Source organism: Carcharodon carcharias, chromosome 22 (assembly GCF_017639515.1).
Source record: "Carcharodon carcharias isolate sCarCar2 chromosome 22, sCarCar2.pri, whole genome shotgun sequence".
NCBI lineage: Eukaryota > Metazoa > Chordata > Chondrichthyes > Lamniformes > Lamnidae > Carcharodon > Carcharodon carcharias.
Window position 1 is genome coordinate 32,059,668 of NC_054488.1, and position 19,876 is coordinate 32,079,543.

Sequence of the window (19,876 nt, forward strand, 5' to 3'; positions counted from 1 at the left end):
GGATTGGAAGAGATAATAAGAGACAGAAAGGGAAAGTAAGATGAATTTAAAATTTTAAAACCTCTAGAGACGATTTAATAGCTATGGGAGTCAGACTCCACAAGTTCAAGGGTTCCTTTTCTGGCCCCCTTGGTTGAGTGGCAGAGCAGGAACAGAAATCTTGCCCTGGAAAGGGTTGTGTAACACCAAACCTAATTTTCTGTGACAGCTTTAAACTATATTTACAATTCAAATCCAGCAACTACTTGAAACATGTGGTGAGACTGACAGCAGGATTAAAACGTCCAGCAATCTGTGGTGATTTGCAATTCATCTCTTCCTTACCTCAAATTGTTGGACTTTTCTTTAGACACCTATACGCCTTTAAATTCACCATTATATTCTCAACAAATTTTGGCCCAATGTCTTGCTTTAAACTGCCGAAGGCTCAGTTTAATGGGCCGAATGGTTTTTTGCCCATTTCTTTTACCTGGTTAAGGCTGAGAACTGTGACAAACTCCTCTTGACACTGTTGGGCAATCCGCAGACTTTCTGTTGATGTCACACAACTATCACAAGCCAGGCAGTCACTAAGAAATATTTTGGCATTTGCTAGTTTATGAAATTCACTTTCCTGTAAAAAAATAAAGTGTATTCAGTAATAATACATCATTTATTAACAATCAAAATATTGGTCTCACTCCAAGTGCCTCACCTCATCGATTTCGCTGGTGGTGGGGTTCTTCGTGTCGTTGACCAGACTTGCGTTTTCATTATTTTTCTGCTTTTTAGTGCATTTCTACATTAAAAATATAAATCATCACTCAGTGCCCCATCCAGCTCGTCATAAATGTCTTGTACAAAAATATCCCCTAAAGCTACTCATATCAGCACTGTTACAAGTCGCGCAAGGAGAAAGAAAAATGAAACTAACCAAGGACAAAGGATTTTTCTTACATTTTTAGTGCATTTGTCACACTTCATGTCTATAGGAGGGCCTTTTCCTCTCACTGTTTCTCTCCACCACACAATGTGGATCTCTGCCGAGTCGATCAGTGTGTTTCACAAGCCTGCGGATACAAAGAGACTCCTTTGAAGTTGAGGATCACGCACACGGCCACTGTGCGCGGATACTGAACACCGGGGCCATAGAGACAGAGACTGATCACATATCTACAAACGGCTGAACCCGTCTACAAATGGCAGCAAATGCACCGTTATACTCCTCGGCTCAGGGGCAGTGACCACATCATCCCAAATAAAACAACAACCTTAGGTTGCTTAGGCAGCCCCAGCAAATGTTACAAGTCAAATCCGCAGAAACAAAAAAGAAATGACCTTTTCTTTGGGGGACTTCCGAATTGTTCCAGCTGACAAACTGAATGAGTAGTTCATATACACGGACAACCGTCTGTAGGTAAACGCCAGAAATTACAGATTATCACCGACATGTCAAAAAGAAGCGTTTGCTGCTCATACCATCGTCTTTCCTTTCAGTTTCTGACCCCTCCCCGAGTGCAGTGTCACTGTCTCCGGCACAGCCTCCGCTCTGAGTGAACCTGCCGCAGGACGCCCCGTCCTTATCATTGGTACCGCCTCCCCTCTCACAGCGACATTGCGAACCTGACAAGCAGCACGTATCGGCCGCATAGTCCAGCTGCGGGGGTGGGGGGAGATATCTGGTCCCCCCACCCCCCGCCAAACAAAGTGAGTTTCAACCCCTCGTCAGAGCTGAATAAATCCCTCCCAGCTTGAGCTCTAAGCGTTTGTTTTACTTTTACCAGACTTGGAATTGAAAGAACACAAAATGAAATCGACCTGAAGCTGTTCATTTCAAAGTGCAACTCATAGAAAAGTGACTTTTTTTTTCCCAATGTGAGTTTCATGAAATCCAACTCTGACCTGTGGATAATTCACTAACTCCTGTTTGTTAATTATGGGATACGGACAGCAATTTGATTCTCAGCAAATCGTGGGGATTGGTTGGGTGAGGGAAGTTTGTCAGGGTTGCGTTGTGTTTAGCGATGATACATTGGGAAAAAACAAAGTTAAAGCCACCTACCCATTGGACAGCAGGCTGGGAAGTTCATGGGAGGTTGCTCTTGAGCTGAGCCAATGAGAGATCAAAGATGTCCAAGAGGGAAGAGGAAGAACTCATTCACAAACCTCCACGCCTGCTCAATGAGTCAACACGTTCAGGAGGAAGAACGGCAGGACAGGCGGTATGGCTTTTGTTTCTTTTTTAAAAGAAAAATGATCTCCACAGATTAGGGTTGTATTTTAGATTTAGAGGTCTATTCCAATTTAAAACTGCCCTTGAAACTGATAGTTTGCCATTCAATATGTATACCCTTGAATAACGTATAATAATGTATAAGACTTATTTGACTTTGTTCCTGAATATGATTTAAAACCATAGTGATTTTTCAACAGTTAGATATTTGTCTTTGAGGGAAGCTTAATCGTACACTGTGGACTATCAGGAATCACATGAGTTTCATTTATGCTCCCACTAGTTGCAAATATTTTAAGTAGCTGTTCTGATTTCAGATTTCTTCATCAGTGACAGTGTTACAACAGCCCTTTCGAAACACCAGACCCACATAATTCAGTCAGAACAGACTAGCAAAAAGCAAATATAGCTACAAATAAATCTAAGTTGCCTGGTCTTTTTGAATCAGTTGGCAGAACTCGGGGACCATAGGTTGGATACTTGGAAAAGTGTACATTGCCATCATTAACCATGCTGTAGCATGTAACATGTTATACATGTTCTTGTTTGAAACCAGTTTGAGTAATTGCTTTCATCAAATTGGCTTCTAAAGATGCAGTGATTTAGTACAGTATATGACCCCCAAACAGCCTCAGATCTTACTAATTGGGTTGTTTACCAGTAATATTGACACCATTGATGCTGTTTTGACCATGATCTTGACAGAGTCATCAATTGCTGGTTGCTGAAAATAATGAAAGCCTGTTGAGATGAACAAGTACAAACACAATGGCCACAAGGCATTAAAAAAAATTATGTCTGACGTATTCCAAGCAAGGGTGATTAGAATTAAGAACTGAATTGAAATGTCTGATCTTTAGAACTGAAATGTTAACTGACGTCTTCTTAGTACTCAGTGCATGTAGAATGTGATCTATGCTATAAAATTCATAATTTAAGGTGAGTGCTTGGATGTGGGATAGGAGAAACAAAATGGTTAAAGAGATGTTGAGTTCCTAGTGAAACATGAGTTTGCATTACCAAATAGGGTTTGAGCTAATAGTCCATGGGGGAACTTAATAGAGGCTGAAGATACCATCCTTTCCTGTTCTAATACAATTACAACTTGCTTTTGTATAGCACTCTTAAGAAATAAATCATCTCAAAGCACTTTACGTATGTGTAAATGGAGTGAGCAGTAGTAGAAATGGAGAGTTGACAAGGAGCATGGTCAAAAATCTAGGTTTTTAGAAGGCTTAGAGGAAGGGTGGCAGCAGGGCATAAAGGTTCAGGGAGTCAATTGCAGAGAGTGGGAACAATGTATCTGAAAGATCTATCACAAAATGAGAAACATTAGGGTGGGGTCACACAGCACCAGAGGGCTGACCGACATTGCAGAAGTAGAGTGAAGCAAGGCTGTGGAAAAAATTGTAAATAAGGACAATTTTCTTTATTCTTTCATGGGATGTGGGTGTCAGTGACGTGTCCAGCATTTGTTGCCCATCCCTAATTGCTCTTGAACTGACTGACTTGCCAGGCCATTTCAGAGGGCAGTTAACCCATTGCTGTGGGGTTGGAGTCACACAACTACAGTGATTCTTCAACATTTAAATATTCGTCTTTAAAGGAAGCCTAATTGTGCACTGTGGAGTATTAGGAGTCACATACATTTCATTTAGACCAAATAAGGATGGCAGGTTTCCTTTCCTAAAGGACATTAGTGAACCAGGTGGGTTTTTACAACAATCAATGATAATTTCACAGTCACCATTACGTGCTGAGATTAGCTTTACATTCCAAATTTATTAGCTGAATTTAAATTCTACTAGATGCCATGATGGGATTTGAACCTATATCCCCAGAGTATTAGCCTGAGCCTCTGGATTACTAAGATAAAAGCAAAAAACTGTGGATGCTGGAAATCCAAAACAAAAATAAAAATACTTGGCATGACATCGGTCGTCTTAATTTCTCTGCTCCTCTCACCCACTCTAACCTGTCTCTCTCTGAACTTGCTGCACTCCGTTCTCCCAGGTCCAACCCTGACATTGTCATCAAACCTGCTGACAAGGGTGGTGCTGTTGTTGTCTGGCGCACTGACCTCTACCTCGTGGAGGCTGAGCGTCAACTCGCAGACACTTCCTCTTACCTCCCCCTGGACGATGACCCCACCACTGAACATCAAGCCATTTTTTCCAGGACTGTTACTGACCTCATCTCCTTTGGAGATTTTCCTTCCACAGCTTCCAACCTGATAGTCTCCCAACCTTGGATGGCCCGCTTCTACCTCCTACCCAAAATCCACAAACAGGACTGTCCCGGCAGACCGATCATGTCAGCCTGTTCCTGCCCCACGGAACTCATTTCTTGCTTTATTGACTCCATTCTCTCTCCCCTTGTCCAGTCTCTTCCCATCTACATCCATGATTCTTCTGACACCCTACATCATATCAACAATTTCTAATTCCCTGGCCCCATTCGCCTCCTCTTCACCATGAATGTCCACTCCCTCTACACCTCCACCCCCCACTGGGATGGTCCGCTTCTTCCTCGAACAAAGGCCCGAACAATCCCCATCCACCACTACTCTCCTCCATCTGGCTAAACTTGTTCTCACATTGAACAATTTCTCCTTTAACTCCTCTCACTTCCTCCAAATAAAAGGTGTGGCTATGGGTACCCTCATGGGCCCAGTTATGCCTGTCTCTTTATGGGGTATATGGAACATTCCTTGTTCCAGTCCTACTCCGGCCCCCTCCCACAACTCTTTCCCCGGTACATCGATGATTGCTTTGGTGCTGCTTCATGTTCTCGTCTGGACCTGGAAAAATTTATTAATTTTGCTTCCAATTTCCACCCCTCCATCATTTTCACATGGTCCATCTCTGACTCTTCCCTTCCCTTCCTTGACCTCTTTGTCTCAATTTCTGGTGATAGACTGTCCACCAATATCCATTATAAGCCTACCGACTCCCACAGCTACCTCGACTACAGCTCCTCACACCCCGCTTCCTGTTAGGGCTCCATCCCATTCTCTCAGTTCCTTCACCTCCATCGCATCTGTTCTGATGATGCCACTTTCAAAAACAGTTCCTCTGACATGTCTTCCTTCTTGCTTAACTGAGATTTTCCACCCACGGTGGTTGACAGGACCCTCAACCGTGTCAGGCGCATCTCCCGCGCATCCGCACTCACACCTTCCTCTCCCTCCCAGAAACATGATAAGGTACCCCTTGTCCTCACTTATCACCTCACCAGCCTCCGCATTCAAAGGATCATCCTCTGCCATTTCCGCCAACTCCAACATGATGTCACCACCAAACACATCTCCCCTTCACCCCCCCGCCCCCCAACGGCATTCTGCAGGGATCGTTCCCTCTGGGACACCCTGGTCCACTCCTCCATCACCCCCTACACCTCAAACCCCTCCCACGGCACCTTCCCATGCAACTGCAGAAGGTGCAACACCTGCCCCTTTACTTCCCCTCTCCTCACCGTCCAAGGGATCAAACACTCCTTTCAAGTGAAGCAGCATTTCACTTGCACTTCCCTCAATTTAGTCTGCTGCATTCATTGCTCGCAATGCGGTTTCCTTTACGTTGGAGAGACCAAATGCAGACTGGGTGACTGCTTTGCAGAACACCTTCAGTCTATCTGCAAGCATGACCCAGACCTCCCTGTCACTTACCATTTCAAAACTCCACCCTGCTCTCATGCCCACATGTCTGTCCTTGGCCTGCTGCATTGCTCCAGTGAAGCTCAACGCAAACTGGAGGAACAGCACCTCATCTTCCAACTAGGCACTTTACAGCCTTCCGGATTGAATATTGAGATCAACAATTTTAGATCATGAACTCTCTCCTGCCTAGCTCCCTAGCCTCTAGCCCCTTCCAATCCCCCTTTTTTTCAATAATTTATATAGAAATTTTCTTTTCCCACCTATTTCCATTATTTTTAAATGTATTTCCATCCATTGTTTTACCTCTACCTTTTAGCCTATTTTGATTCCTTCACCCCACCCCCACTAGGGCTATCTGTACCTTGCTTGTCCTTTCAACCCTTAATTAGCACATTCCTTAGATAATATCACCATCTTCAACATCTCTTTGTCCTTTTGTCTACGACATCTTTTGGTTATCTCCACCTATCACTGGCCCTCTATCCAGCTCTACTTGTCCCCCCCTCTCCCCAAACCAGCTTACATTTCACCTCTCTTCTATTTTTACTTCATTCTGTTGAAGATTCACACGGACTCTAAATGTTAACTGTGTTCCTCTCCGCAGATGCTGTCAGACCTGCTGAGTTTTTCCAGGTATTTTTATTTATTTATTTATTTATTTTTTCCTCTGGATTACTAGTCTAATGACATTACCATTATGCCACCATCTCCCCATGATTTTGGACTCAGTGCATTGGGAGACAGAGTGCTAATGCAGAACAGTTAATACCAGGGCGAGGGGTAAATTTAATTTGTTTAGTTATATGTATAATAGGCAATTATTTTCAAATGTGGTTACAGTTTTCCTAAAATGTGGGAAGGTTCAGTTTGATTTTAAGGATATTTAAATAAAAAAGCAGAATTTAACAGAGTTTGGTAGAGGTCTTCAAAATCTTGATAGGTTTAGAGTAGAGAGAGCGAGGGACTTCCTTTTGCCAGAAGGGCCTAGAGCCAAAGGACACAGATTTAAGGTGGCTGGCAAAAGAGCCAAAGGTGATAAGCGGAAACATTTTGTGCAACAAGTGGTTATGGTCTTGAATGCATTGCCTGAAAGGATTGCAGAAGTAAATTCAATTGTGATTTTCAGAAGCGAGTTAGATAAATAATTGAAGGGGAAAAAAGATTGCAGGGCTGGGGGAAATGATGGGGAAGTGGGACTAGCTTGTTTGCTCTTGCGAAGAGCTGGCATAAGCTCAACAGCCGAATGGCCTTCTCCATACTGCAACCAATCTCTGTTTCTAGTTTATGATTCTATGACAGAAGAGATTCAAACTGATTTGAATCTACTCAAAGTTAAAATAGAGTACCAAGGTCTTGAAGCTGGGAAATATTACAAGTGAGTCACTGCACGTATATGAGTCATCTGTCATGTCATAGTTTAATGTTAGATTGAAGCTTTTTATCATTTTCATTCTAAGCAGGTAGTTAGATGGATTTCTTTGTGTGTGTGTGTGTATGTGTATTCATACACACGCATGTACATATCATAGTTATTTTCTTCATCTTTTATAAAATAATTTTGCTCAATAATTCAAGTTAAACTGAGCCTGGTGGTGTGATTTTTCACTGCAGAATGATCTTATGGAGACAGTGACTGAAGTTATACTAACAGAAAGATTGGCTTGCTTGTAATACTGGGCTATTAAAAATAACCAAAATAACAAGACTAATGATACTTTGAAGGCACTAGCAGTTGCTATTTGCTAATGAGAATGATCTAAAATAGGAGTGCTGAATACTCTGCAATAATAAGGATAGAAAGAATCAAAAATGTAACGTAGGATTTGAAGCTCAGTTCCGGGCCTAAGGCTGTACGTGATTTGATCAGGCTTGAGTAGAGGGGTGGAGTCAAAAGCAACAGGTATGAACTTTTGGAGAAAAGTGAGATGGCTTTGGTTTTTCTTGTATTTGGCTGTAGAAGTTTCACTTAAAGTCAGGCAGTCAAACAACAGAGGTCAGTGTGTAAGGTGATGGGGAGTAAAAGTTGAAAATCATTAACATACATATTAAATTAATCCTGTGTTTGCATATGATACCTTAAAGGGACAGCATCTGAATGAAGAGGAGTCAAGGTTAGAACTTTATTACTTTATTATCAGTTGTGGTTTGGAATAGTATATAAATGTGTATGTCCAGAAATTAATGTTGCCAATATTAGCAATTGAATCCTTACAGCATTGGTATGAGATTTCATCACCATTCACTTTCTAATGTAGGTGTTAACGCCTTCATTTTAAACCATTTATAGCCTCTGCTGAATAGACATGTATCAACATGTTAAGAGTATATCTCTTAATATGACCAACATTGGCTTCTAGGCTTCAATGTTTTCAACAAACCAAAACCTTTGCCAATTAAAGAAAGAAAAAATTATCTTTACTTACTGTTCCAGGAGTTTGTGACGTGTGCTATAAAACGCTTGGGATGCAGGAGTGCTCACAATAACTGCAGTCAGTTACTAAACATCTCAGGTTTGCACATTATACATTTTGTATTATTAATGCTCTTTATTAGTTGAATTGTGCCTTTGTACTGATGCAAAGCTAACATAATGAGCGCTGGGAATTCTTTATAAAAATCTGAAGCAGTTGATAGATGTGCTTGTAAATTGTATCTTTTAAGATAATTATGCCATTTAAGATAGTAAACCTAAATTTGAGGTCATGATCTACTGGAGGACTGCACAGTATCCACTGGAACTGCAGCAGCTGGCAGAATACAATGTTATTGTGCTATACCATGCATGGAATTGTGCTTGTCACATTAGGTCACACAAAGCACAGGATCTCCAACTCCTGTTGTGATTCACAATGATCAGGTCATGAATGGTAACTAATTTTTCTGAGTTGATTCGAATAATATATACAAAGCTAAATTTCCCATCACAATATTTATAGTGTTATCACTTTTCAGCTAAAAATGTTTTGTTCACAATGCTTTTAAAGATTGCTCAAAGCTGTATTATTAACCCAATGTCCTGCTTCCACAAAATAGTGTAGCCATATATTCATTAGGTGTGCGATATTCTGGATACAGCATCATGGAGAGGAGTATAACTATTATGAGTAGTTAATTCAGTTATTTAAAATAGTTTAGCTATTCTGTTGCAAATGGCAAGCAGGATCAGGAAAAACGTGTGATTAGTTTACCATCCTAGAGAATGGGTCGATGATCAGCTACCTAGCTTTGTGAACCTAGACCATAAACCCATGTATCAGAATATTTTCCTGTCACAAAAAAATAATATAAAGGAACTCTTCAAATTAATCAGCTGGTAGCAAATTTTCTGGCAGGACTGGTACATCTTTTCTTTACTGCAAATCATCTTTTTAAGACCCCTCCCCCACCCTCACCACCAAGTGTGTGGAGCTTGTAGACATCTTAGTCCTACTATGAACTTCTTTTCCACCAAGATTGAAACTATCCGATCAGCTACCTCTACCACTTCCCTTCCTTCCCCTAGCTTACCAGGCCAAAAATGCTCTCAAACTCGCCCCACCCTAACTCTGAACTTGCATTGTTCTCTAGTTTCTTTATTATCCTCCCTCTTGTCCTCTCCAAGCTCATCTTGCCCTTGACTCCTACCTCCTGCTCCCTTGATTCCATTGACACTAGGCTGCTGACCTCCCAACTTCCTTTTCTGGTTCCCGCATTAACTGATTTGTCAATGATTCTCTCTTTTCAAGTACTGTCCCTCACACTTTCAAATCCATTGTCATCACCCTCTCCTCAAAGAAACTAACCCTTGACCCCCACCATCCTTGTACGCACTGCTGGATCTACAACCTCTTTTTCCCCTCCAAAGTTCTTGGCTGTGTTGTCACCTCCTAATTCTGTGGCCATCTTTCTTGGAACTTCAAGTTTGAATCCCTCCAATCAGATTTTCACCCTTGCCACAGTACCAAAATGGCTCTTATCAGAGTCACAAATAACATCCTATGTGACTGTGACAAGGTTAAACCATTGGTCCTGTTCTTCTCGACCTGTCTGCAAGCCTTTGACATGGTTGACTACACCATCCTCCTTCAACAACTCTCCACCATCGTCCAGCTGGGTGGGACTGTGCTCACCTGATCTTTGTTCTTAACTGATTTATCATATTGAGTGTATCACCTGCATTGGTTTCTCTTCCTAATCCTATACTGTTACCTTGTCTCCCTCCCATTTCTCATCGACATTTTGCCCCTAGGTGAGATCATCCAAGTTAGATTTACATGTACATTGAAGATACCCAGCCCCACTTCACCATGACTCCTGACTCCTGCACTGTTGCTAAATTATCCGACTGCTTATCAGACAAGCAGTATAGGATGAGCAGAAATTTCTTCCAACTAAATATTGGGAAGACTGAAGCTGTTGTTTTCAGTTCCCACAAGAAACTGTTTCCGAGCTACCAACTTCATCCGTCCCCCTGGCAAGTGCTTGAGACTGAAGTAGACAAAAAATGTTTTAAAGCTGGGCTTACTGGTGTGGATGTCTTCAGAAGGTGCAGAGTGATGTTAAATACATGAACTATTAAATTCATGGCTTACTAGAAGCATATACCACTTCATAAATGTTTGACAGCACAGAACTTGGGTATTGTTGAAAAAAAGAGATATGTCAAAGCTTTTCATCTTGCACTCATCAGGACACTTTGCAAGAATACCAATACAAGGGGAAAACAACAATTTATACTGGGTGAGAAGGGAGTGCTGATTGGTAGAGGCATTGCCATGGAGGCTTTACCAATTGATGGTGACTGATAGTTAGCTGCCAAACAATGTTTAGAAATTAAACCAGGAGGCTTGACCCTGATTAGTCTAGACATTGCCCTGAGGAACGAGTCAGCGAATAGCTGTTACTTATTTTATTTAGCTGAAACTGGAGCAATGTGTGTACATGTTCTTTCTGTCTGGAAAGAACAGGGCCCTGTATTTTCATATATGTAGCTTCCAGTACATGCAAATTCGCCACGCTGCAAGCTCGACTGACAATCTTAAATTGGCTGTCAGTGTAATTTTTAGCACACTGAGGATTATTTAGTGAATGTTCAATCACGGAATCACATCTAATGTGTTTTGACCAAGCATTGGCTGGTTGGATACGGTCTGTACCTTGCTCATTGTGAACAGCGGCTTTTGTTTTTTATTACATTTCCTTTCTAATTGTTCATTATATTTCCATGTTGTGTTTGAATTGCAGATCCATTTGAAAGCATCATTTAGGAACTTGTAGTCCATACTTCTGAGTTTTGCGTTTTGTAGAGATGGCATACATGGTGGTTAAGGAGCGAACAGATTCAATCCTTTGCCTTAAGAGATCTCCAGGTGTTAGGTCCTGGTCTGTGTTAGTTGGTGAGTCCATAATAATTAAAGCACCTTGAATTGGTTGGTAGCACATTCATTTCTGGTTCATTCAATCATGGGTTCAAGTGCCATAACAGGTCATCAGCGCAGGTTGCACTGCTTTTTTGATTCATGCATTTAAATCAGTCCAATTTACCTCTTGTGGTTCCAGTGAACGCTATGGATTCCAAGGGATTATTCAAAGAAGAGGAGGGAGTTTTCTGGGTGTCCTGATCAATATTCCTTAGTTAACTTTTTTTTGAGTGGTGGTATTAGTTAACTGGTCATTTGTCTCATTGTTGGTTCAGTGCAAGTTCCACATTTTCCTACATACATTAAAATTAATTCATTACATGGAATGTTTTTCAGATGTTTTGATCTAAAATATTTAACAATTATATTAATTAATGTTGCGCTGTAGGGAGGAAAGGTTGGTGGGTGATTTAATGTAAATTTCTGCAGGACATCACTACCAAAGCTATACAAGTTCACAACAAAAAGAATAGTTAACACTGAATTTTTTTCCCTCTTCTGTAGGAATTGGTTCTATTGGTCTAGCTGCTGCTTACTACAGTGCAGGTAAGAAAAGTCAGAGTACAATTGTTTAATATCCTTCTGATTGTTGTATCCCCTTTTGCCAATTTTAAAAATAAGTATATATTCTCAATCACTTGCAATCATCTTTGAAAAAAGGAATCTAGAAAGATTTGGTCAATGTGCAGAAGTGACAGATGGAATTCCTAGAATTAAGTGTAAAGTTGTAAGATTGGGTAAAGTAAGAGAGAATGCAGAAATGTGATAAATGATTGTGGAAAATAAACAGGTAGAAACCTGAAACTTTTGGTAGATAGCTTGTTAAAATCACGGATTTGGTATTTGCAAGGGGTGAAGGAACTAAATAAAATGTCGGGATGTGTAATTCCAAGGAGGTAATATTGAAGGTTTTTCTGACTTCAGTGGGCATAAGCCCACTTGATTTTGCTTCCACTAATTTAAATGGAGGAAAATCGGGAAGGTTCTTTTGCATGCACTCAGGCTCACCTGCTTTTGATATTCATTGTGCCCAAGTACAGGTTTAGATGATCCCCACACATTTTTTTTCAGTTTATCATAATCGCAAAAGTGACAAACTGCATGAATGGATTCAGCATATCAAAATAATATTTAGTAGATAAATCAATTGATCACTGCTGGGAAATGCAATTGTTGAACTTTATTCTCCCCCTCTAGCTTGAAAGTTTGAGGCATGGCAGGGCTAGATTGCCCCATCTATCAATGGGCGAAAAATTTAGTATATTAAGTTTCCAATTATCGTATGTTTGACATCTCAGCATGAAGTTTGTCAAAACTAGCTATATACAAACTTGCCTGACATGAAATGAAGTTTTTCAAAAGATTTGTAAAAATTCATCTAGCTTTACAACTTAAGTTGGAAGTACAAGAGGTAAATTTTCATCTTCAGTGTGGGCACAATTCAGTGAAGTAGATTACTAGCAAGTTGCAGAAACCACCTGATTTTCATTTTATTGAAATGAATACGCAAAGATGACAATTCTCTCCATTATATTCATTGTGGAACAAATTGGCTAAGCACCATAATGGTACAAAAGGAAGGTGCAACAGTAAATGAGATAACAATGTACAATGCTTATACCTTGCACTACAGCTTTAGTTTGAAAAGGTTTAATTACCTTGTGTACAATATCTAAAAGCAAATGATGCTATTGGATCATTTGATAACAACTGATTGAGCAAAAAAAATACAGGATAGTATCATTAGTTAGTGTACCAGCAGCACAAAAAAATTCTAATCTTAGTTGGATTTTTGAGTGAAGGTGTGGACTAGAGGTTATGCAATTCCTACAGAGTGAAAGCAGGAAATAAAAATAAATGGTTAATCTCTCTGGACTAATCTTAGATTCTCCAAGTGGTTACAGAATGGTATCAATTAAAGCCTGGGAGCAGGACTCCTGCAAAGAATGTTGGCCTAAATCAGAGAGAATTACTTAATAAAAACACAGAACAGTGCCTGCACTTGACGTTTTAAAAAAAATATATATATATTAGTACTTGGGTTGCAGTTGGCATACCAATCTGTGTGAAATTGAATAAAATTTCTTTCTACTTTTTGTTTTCAGACAGTTGGGCATGGAAGTTATTCTATGTAGTAGGCTGCTTGTTTGTGGCCATACAAAGCTTGGAAGATTGGGAGGTAGGAAAGTACTTATATACTTAAAGCTTGCCTTCAGTTGTAGAGGTATTAAAGCAACATTAATCCATAGTTATGAATGATTTATTAGGCTACTTGTGAGTTATATAATGTGACCAAGTATGTAGTGTTCATTTTGAAAATTATTTTAAAAACGCTGTGCCAAACTCACTTCTCCACTGTTGAGATGTCACTCATACTTCTTCCTGCCCTCCCAAGTTGAGGACTTTGCTGTTAGCTGCTCTATTGGCAGTCACTCCACTGCTAGGTTCAAATAAATTGAGCTATTCTAAATGATAGTTTGTGAATGGTTACTGGAAGGTCTTAACTTTACTGCCTTTTTAACCAGTGCATGGTAGTGTTCTGACTATATTACTGGACTAGTAATCCAGAAATTTGAATTCTACACACAGCTTGTGAAACTGTATTCAATTTAAACACTGTTGGATTGTTGTAAAAAGAAAACTGGTGGTTCATTAACTTTCTTCAGGGAAGGTCATCCCTGAAGAATATCCCTGACCTTCTATCTCATTCCACCTGCTCCACCCCCTCTTAAACAGTATAAAATCCGTCATATGTCTACTTCTCTTGAGCTCTGAAGAAGAGTCATACGGACTCGGAGCGCTAACTCTGTTTGTCCCTCCACAGATGCTGCCAGACCTCCTGAGTTTTTCAGCATTTTCTGCTTTTATTTTTATTATTATTTATAATTGTTTCCTAACTGAGCTCTGAAGTGGCCTAACAAGCCTCAGTTTAGAAGCCCATCTTCTCAGTAGCCAGGGATGAACAATCAATGTTGTCCTTGCCAGCAATCCCTACAATACTGAGAATGAATCAAAAAGTGGCAAGCTGATGTGCTATGGGAGAGATATCATCTTGGTCATGCGCTTTATCTGATCTAATCCATATTTCCAGAAGCTTGTATGCTGTCTGGATTTAACCTCTTGTTACCCGAATTTAACAAGAGCAAAATGTTTACATTGAGATTTTCGATTAATTTATATGATTTCAACTCTTCTAAGTCTTTATGAATCTGTCTCCTTGTGTAATGTTTGCCAATATTTGGCTCCTCCCAACTTACAGTTGACTTTGTCTGTCAAGTTAATATTTAGCAATTAATATTTAAATGCTATCTGAATATTGGCAAGAGACAAAAATTTAAATGGGAGAACATCTAATGCTTTACCAATTCCTGAATATATATACCAATATTACATAAAATAACCAACAAGGATTTAAAAAAATTGCTTGCCATTGAATGTTCATGCATTTGGTAGACAGTAAGATTGCAATATGAAGTTAAGTTTTCTGATTCATTCAGTAGTTTTTTTCTGCTTTTCAGGAAGTCATATTTGACAAGACTAAAGGCACTGCAGTTCTTAAAAATTTTAATCTTTATACAAGGATATTGACCATGTGGAATAATAGTCAAGAACAAGGTGAAGTGCAAATTTATATTTCCTACTACAAAAAAACAATCAGGTTAACTGTGGGCTGTGGTGACAAATTCTGAGTGTGATGGTAGAAACCTTAAAACAAAGTACATTGAGTTGGGGTGAATAACTACTCATTTTGTACTGAATGGGAATTAATTTTTAATTCTTCCTCCACTGCCACTATCACTCATGGTTTGCCTGAGATCAACCAATTAACATTTCCAAACTCATCTCTAGGTTCAGGTTAGGATTAATGTTAAGACAAAGATTTGGCCTTTAATGGCAAGGCTAGTTTAACATGAACCTTCGCACTCAGGTAATAATTTCACTACAACATGAATAAACAGTCGCTTGGTAGTACAGAACTTGGATATTGCTGAAAAGAGAGATATGTTGCCGAAGCATTTTGTCTTGTATGCAACAGAACAAATGCAAGAATGCCAAATTTCAAACTATTGCAACAATTCATACTACAGAAAAATAGGGTACTGATTGGTTGGTAAGTCAACTCTGGTCCAGGCGTTGTCATGGTGAAAGCAAATGGGAACTATAGGCTCGCCAAGCTCCCAATTAATTCAAAAGAGTGCAAGGCTTGAACATATTCCTTTTGTTTGCAGAGAAGGGGGTTCCCTGCAGATGAATCTAGCATGTGTAAATGAGCCACGTTATGATCTCGATGGATTATTTTAAATTTGTTGTTAGTGTAGCTATTAGAGCACTCAGGATTGTTCAGGTAGTGCCGGCCAATTACAGAATCATAAATCAGTAAATGTTTCTGGCTACGGTACTCTGTCTATTGTGGACAACCGAAGAAATATGCTGTTTAATTTGATCAGATTGGACTACGTATCTGGCATTGAAATTCAATCGTGATGTTCAATTGTGTGGTAGGCAGAACATCTTATGGACTAATGGCAGCATCCTATTAATGTAAAATACCATTCGCATAGCCACTGCATTGTCACAGCATGTAATGACTTCCTTAACCTGTTGTTCAAATTGCCTTTCCAGGGTAATTTGAGGTACTCTGGGCACTTCACAGTCCAAAAGTGGTCACCTTTGGCCATTTTGTGAGGCTGCGAGTGATACAAGACGAACAGTGGTCTGATCAGGGTAGCCATTGTCCTTCAGGATAGCTTTGATGCACTCTATTTCTGCGTCACTGCTACTGCAGACAACAACCTCAAATATACTTGTGCCACTTCCCCTCTATTTTTCTCAAGGATATTCACACAATATTGATTTGTATAATTTGGGGCAATATTTTCTTTGCTAGCTCTATTTCGGTAACTGACTGTGTTCCATTACAGTGGTGGCACAGCTTCAGCATATTCGTGCCGTTACTGTAGAAGAAGAGAGAGTCCGCTATTTGGGGAAAGGTTACGTTGTAGTACTGCGGTTTGCAACTGGGTTTTCACATCCACTTACCCAAAGCGCAGTGCTAAGTAATCGCAGGTAAGTAACTAAACACTCAAATTTCTTGCTGAGACTTTTTGCTTTTCAAATAACTGACAATTTAGTATAACTTTGTGGAGTTGGAGAATCAACTATTTTACTGTTTAATACTGATATAGACAATTGCTTTAATATTATACACAAAAATGAATCTGTCCTTTAATTTGGATAAGTTCTTGTTGCTTAATTGCATTTTTGTATTTCCAACACCATCTCCAGTGGTGCAACTGATGAACAAATGCTACACACGATCCACAGAGGCAAATACATCTCACATTTTATAAAATCTGAAAACTGAAAAATTTGCCCCATTTGCCTATTTGGCTTGGATACATGTAAGTGCATTGGTTACAAACTATAAAATTTAAGTCGCCAATGCAGAAATGTAACTTTATATCTTTTGAAAGGCAGTCATTTTAAAAGTGTTTCCAAAAATTAACAGTGATGATGTCGGGGGTTCATGCTTTTCCACACTGTTATGTTATTATGGAAGTGTCAGCCTGAAGCCAGGTGTGCCCTGCCTCCCAGCTCCCTCACCATTGGAGAGAAGGGAGAATTTTTAGGCTGCCTTTTTGCATCTTTTACCTGAACACTAGGCCTGAGAAATCTGGGAGCAAACCACAAACTCCTCCTCTTTAGCAAAACATCAAACTAAGAGGAGTCAAAGATAACACGTAAAAAAAAAATAATAATTTTAGAAGAGGAAAATGAATATTGTGGTCTGGTACTGGGAAGAAGAAAATGCTCCGGTTTTTATAACACTGCAGCAATGTTCCAAAGCACTTTCTGTACAATGAATTATTTTGGATAGTAGTCACTGTTACCATGTAAGCGAAAGTAAATTGGAAGTGATAAAGAATTTGCCGCCTCACCAGATAAGTATGGATTCAAGTCTGAGGGATGCCCAGCACTTGACTCCGTCTGCTACATTTCTGATATTTAGCTGATGTTACATAATGATATGACTTTCTGGCAGTATTGCAGTGGGTGGGGGGGAGCGGTGAGGAGAAAAATGGCATGGTTTATGAACATTGCTGCTGGAAATGTATTTTTTGACACCAGGGCCTAGATCTTTTGATCTCCGGATCATCATAGACCAGATGCATGACCCAAGGTGCAGGTCGGGACCCTGTGGAAGTCCCGATGTACTGACTCAGTACATTGCCTGGGAAGTTTGAACTTCTGACGGACAATTCCCCTCCTCCCTGGAAACCTCCAAAGAAGTCTCCAGCTCTGAGTTAAAGTCAGAGACTTTGGACAATTCCAACTTACTTACCTGAATAGTTACCCAGAAAATGTTAGACTAAGAAAAATCTTAGTCTAACTCCTGGGCAAATATACAACTGACACCCCCAATCACTCACACAGACTCCCCCATGACACCTAACCAGCTGCTACCCTATACACTCACCTCACCCTCCTATCGATTCATTCACTAACACACTGAGAAACTTGGAGACCTTTAAACACTTATGACAATATGGCAGCTAGTGCTATAAAAATGGGGAATGGCTTCTGCAGATTCTGTTTACTGCTGTCTTTCTGGATTCCTGCTCTGAGGGAGTCCTTCAGGATCCTCCCATTGGAAGTTTAGACAGAAGAATCATATGCAGGTAAGTGAGTAGTTGTCTGACAGATCAGCGTCAGATACAGAGGTCTGTGTTGACTGGAAGATGTGAGCCTAGGTCTGCAATTCTAACTTTGTCTTGTTTTTTCTTCCCTTTTACAGTGATGTTGATTCTGTAGCAAATCTTATAACTAACTTCCTGAACCTTAACAAACTGTCTTTTGATGCTAAGCTGGGGTCTCCAGATAGCAGTGATGGCACCAGCAGTGACAATGAAGAAGACTGAAGCATTTCATGGACATTAAGGACACAACCAAAGTAAATCCAGGGCTTTTAAAGTCTGGGCACTTGTGGAACATTAAAGAATCATCCTCAAACAAACAAGTTGTGAAACTGCACAGGAATCAATCAATCTTCAACTCTAAATAACATGAACATGCTGGATGGCAAACATTTTTGCTGGTGAAATAACAAACTATAATTTTCACATTCCAGTGTCGCTGATGTGAACTACATGCTTTGGAAGAATGCGACTTTTATTGTACATTTGATCAAAATTATAAACTAAGAAATAATAGCCAGATACTTAGGAAATACTGAATGGGTAACCTTGTTTCGTGTTGTGACTTTGTGCTTATAACTGTGTACTTTCTGTTTATAGTCCATTTTAATTCACTTTGTTTTCTCTTTGGGGTTTCTTGTAAAAAGAGAATTCCTATATTTGTTTTCCTATAAACTGAAATAATACAATGAAATGTAAAGATGATTTATACATTTAAGCAAAAGCAAGAATGTGGAAGATGAATAGTTACAGTGTTAAACGCTGAGACCTTTTTGTGGTATTTCAAAATGAGGGTGGTTGGATAAATACATTTTGTACACCAATTTCCTTATGGATTTTTTTATCAGAGCTAGAAGACTATTAGAAGGCAATTCAATACTGAACACCCTGCACAGAAGGAAGTTAATTTTATAAGGGAGATAGAAAAGTGATGCTTGCAGATTATTTGAGGTTCCAGGAATTGCAGAGGAGGTCCGAGGCTGGGAATTTTGTGACGAGTAATTCACCTCGTGAGTCCCCAAAGACTGTCCACCATCTACAAGGCACACATCAGGACTTGGAATACTCCCCACTTGTTGGAATCAGTGCAGTTCCAACAATATTCAAGAAGCTTGACATCATCTGGGATAATGCAGCCCTCTTGATCAGCACCCCATCCACGACATTAAACATTTATTCCCTCCAATGATGCATTGACAGGAGGACGTACCACCTACAAGCTGCAGAGCAACAACCTGCCAAGCTTCCTTCGACAACACCTTCCAAATCTGCAATCTCCACCATCTAGAAAGACAAGAGCAGCAGGTGCATAGGAACACCACCACCTGCAAGTTCCCCTTGAAGCCACTCATCATCCTGACTTGAAACTATATTGTTGCTCCTTCACTAGTCACTGGGTCAAAAATCTGGAATTCCCTTCCTAACAGCACTCTGGGTGTACCTACACCACATGGACTGCAACGAATGAAGAAGCAGGCTCACTACCACATTCAAAGGCAATTGGGGATGGGCAACAAATGCTGACGTAGCCAGCGTCACCCACATCCTGTGGAAAAAATAAGAAAAAGCACTGTAAATTACAACTACTCCCTGGGAAGGGGAGAATAAAGCTCTGGCTTGATAAGTCTTTTGTCTGTCAGTAGTGGCCTAATCTATCCTTTTGGCAGAGATGTGAAAATTATTTGATGATCTTACAAAGGTACTTACGGCTTTACATTTGGCATGTACTTGTTATGTTCATGTTGTGAAAGGCATGAAATTAGTCACGCAGGGATTTGGCGGGTAAGAGACTGGTTCATTAGTTTTCAGGTCACAAAAGCCTAGAATTGAGGAATGGAGCAATCTGCTCCAAATCTCAATTGTTTACATGGTGCAAGAACAACTGAATCTTGGTAGATTGGGCTGTTGCGAG

General features: G+C 40.1%; 2 protein-coding genes across 7 annotated transcripts in view; one reads left to right on the plus strand and one right to left on the minus strand.

Annotated features, from left to right (window-relative positions):
• The window catches only part of narf (nuclear prelamin A recognition factor), a 45,022-nt gene extending 43,420 nt beyond the window's left edge, over positions 1-1,602 (minus strand). Inside the window, exons 1-4 of one of the 2 annotated variants that reach the window (XM_041217034.1) lie at positions 1,459-1,602; positions 937-1,049; positions 695-778; positions 470-613 (exon numbers count right to left, since the gene is read on the minus strand). In XM_041217034.1, coding sequence (XP_041072968.1) covers positions 470-613; positions 695-778; positions 937-963 — 255 coding nt within the window. In that variant the 5' untranslated portion in view covers positions 964-1,049; positions 1,459-1,602. Of the gene's footprint in view, positions 1-469; positions 614-694; positions 779-936; positions 1,050-1,317 lie in introns of both variants that reach the window. The other variant, XM_041217035.1, reaches the window with a different exon arrangement.
• Positions 1,603-1,651: 49 nt separating this feature from the next.
• LOC121293756 (cytochrome b-245 chaperone 1) lies at positions 1,652-19,588 on the plus strand. 5 transcript variants are annotated; one of them, XM_041217042.1, is made up of 9 exons: positions 1,652-2,201; positions 8,302-8,380; positions 11,094-11,245; positions 11,774-11,815; positions 13,375-13,448; positions 14,788-14,884; positions 16,192-16,336; positions 16,556-16,671; positions 18,066-18,200. In XM_041217042.1, exons 3-8 carry the CDS (start codon positions 11,158-11,160, stop codon positions 16,632-16,634), a joined length of 525 nt encoding a protein of 174 aa, XP_041072976.1. In that variant the 5' UTR covers positions 1,652-2,201; positions 8,302-8,380; positions 11,094-11,157; the 3' UTR covers positions 16,635-16,671; positions 18,066-18,200. The 5 variants fall into 5 exon arrangements, with proteins under 5 accessions (XP_041072976.1, XP_041072974.1, XP_041072972.1 ...); XM_041217040.1 differs by lacking the exon at positions 16,556-16,671 and adding an exon at positions 6,475-6,503 and having other exon boundaries at positions 1,680-2,201; positions 18,066-19,588; XM_041217038.1 differs by lacking the exon at positions 16,556-16,671 and having other exon boundaries at positions 1,680-2,201; positions 18,066-19,588.
• Positions 19,589-19,876: the final 288 nt, after the last annotated feature.

Bases quoted from the DNA above. Each gene is read 5' to 3' on its own strand.
- LOC121293756 (XM_041217040.1), top strand. From the start codon at position 11,158: ATGGCATACATGGTGGTTAAGGAGCGAACAGATTCAATCCTTTGCCTT. The intron at 13,449-14,787 runs GTAGGAAAGTAC...TCTGCTTTTCAG, and splicing joins AAAGCTTGGAAGATTGGGAG to GAAGTCATATTTGACAAGAC. The intron at 14,885-16,191 runs GTGAAGTGCAAA...GTTCCATTACAG, and splicing joins GAATAATAGTCAAGAACAAG to TGGTGGCACAGCTTCAGCAT.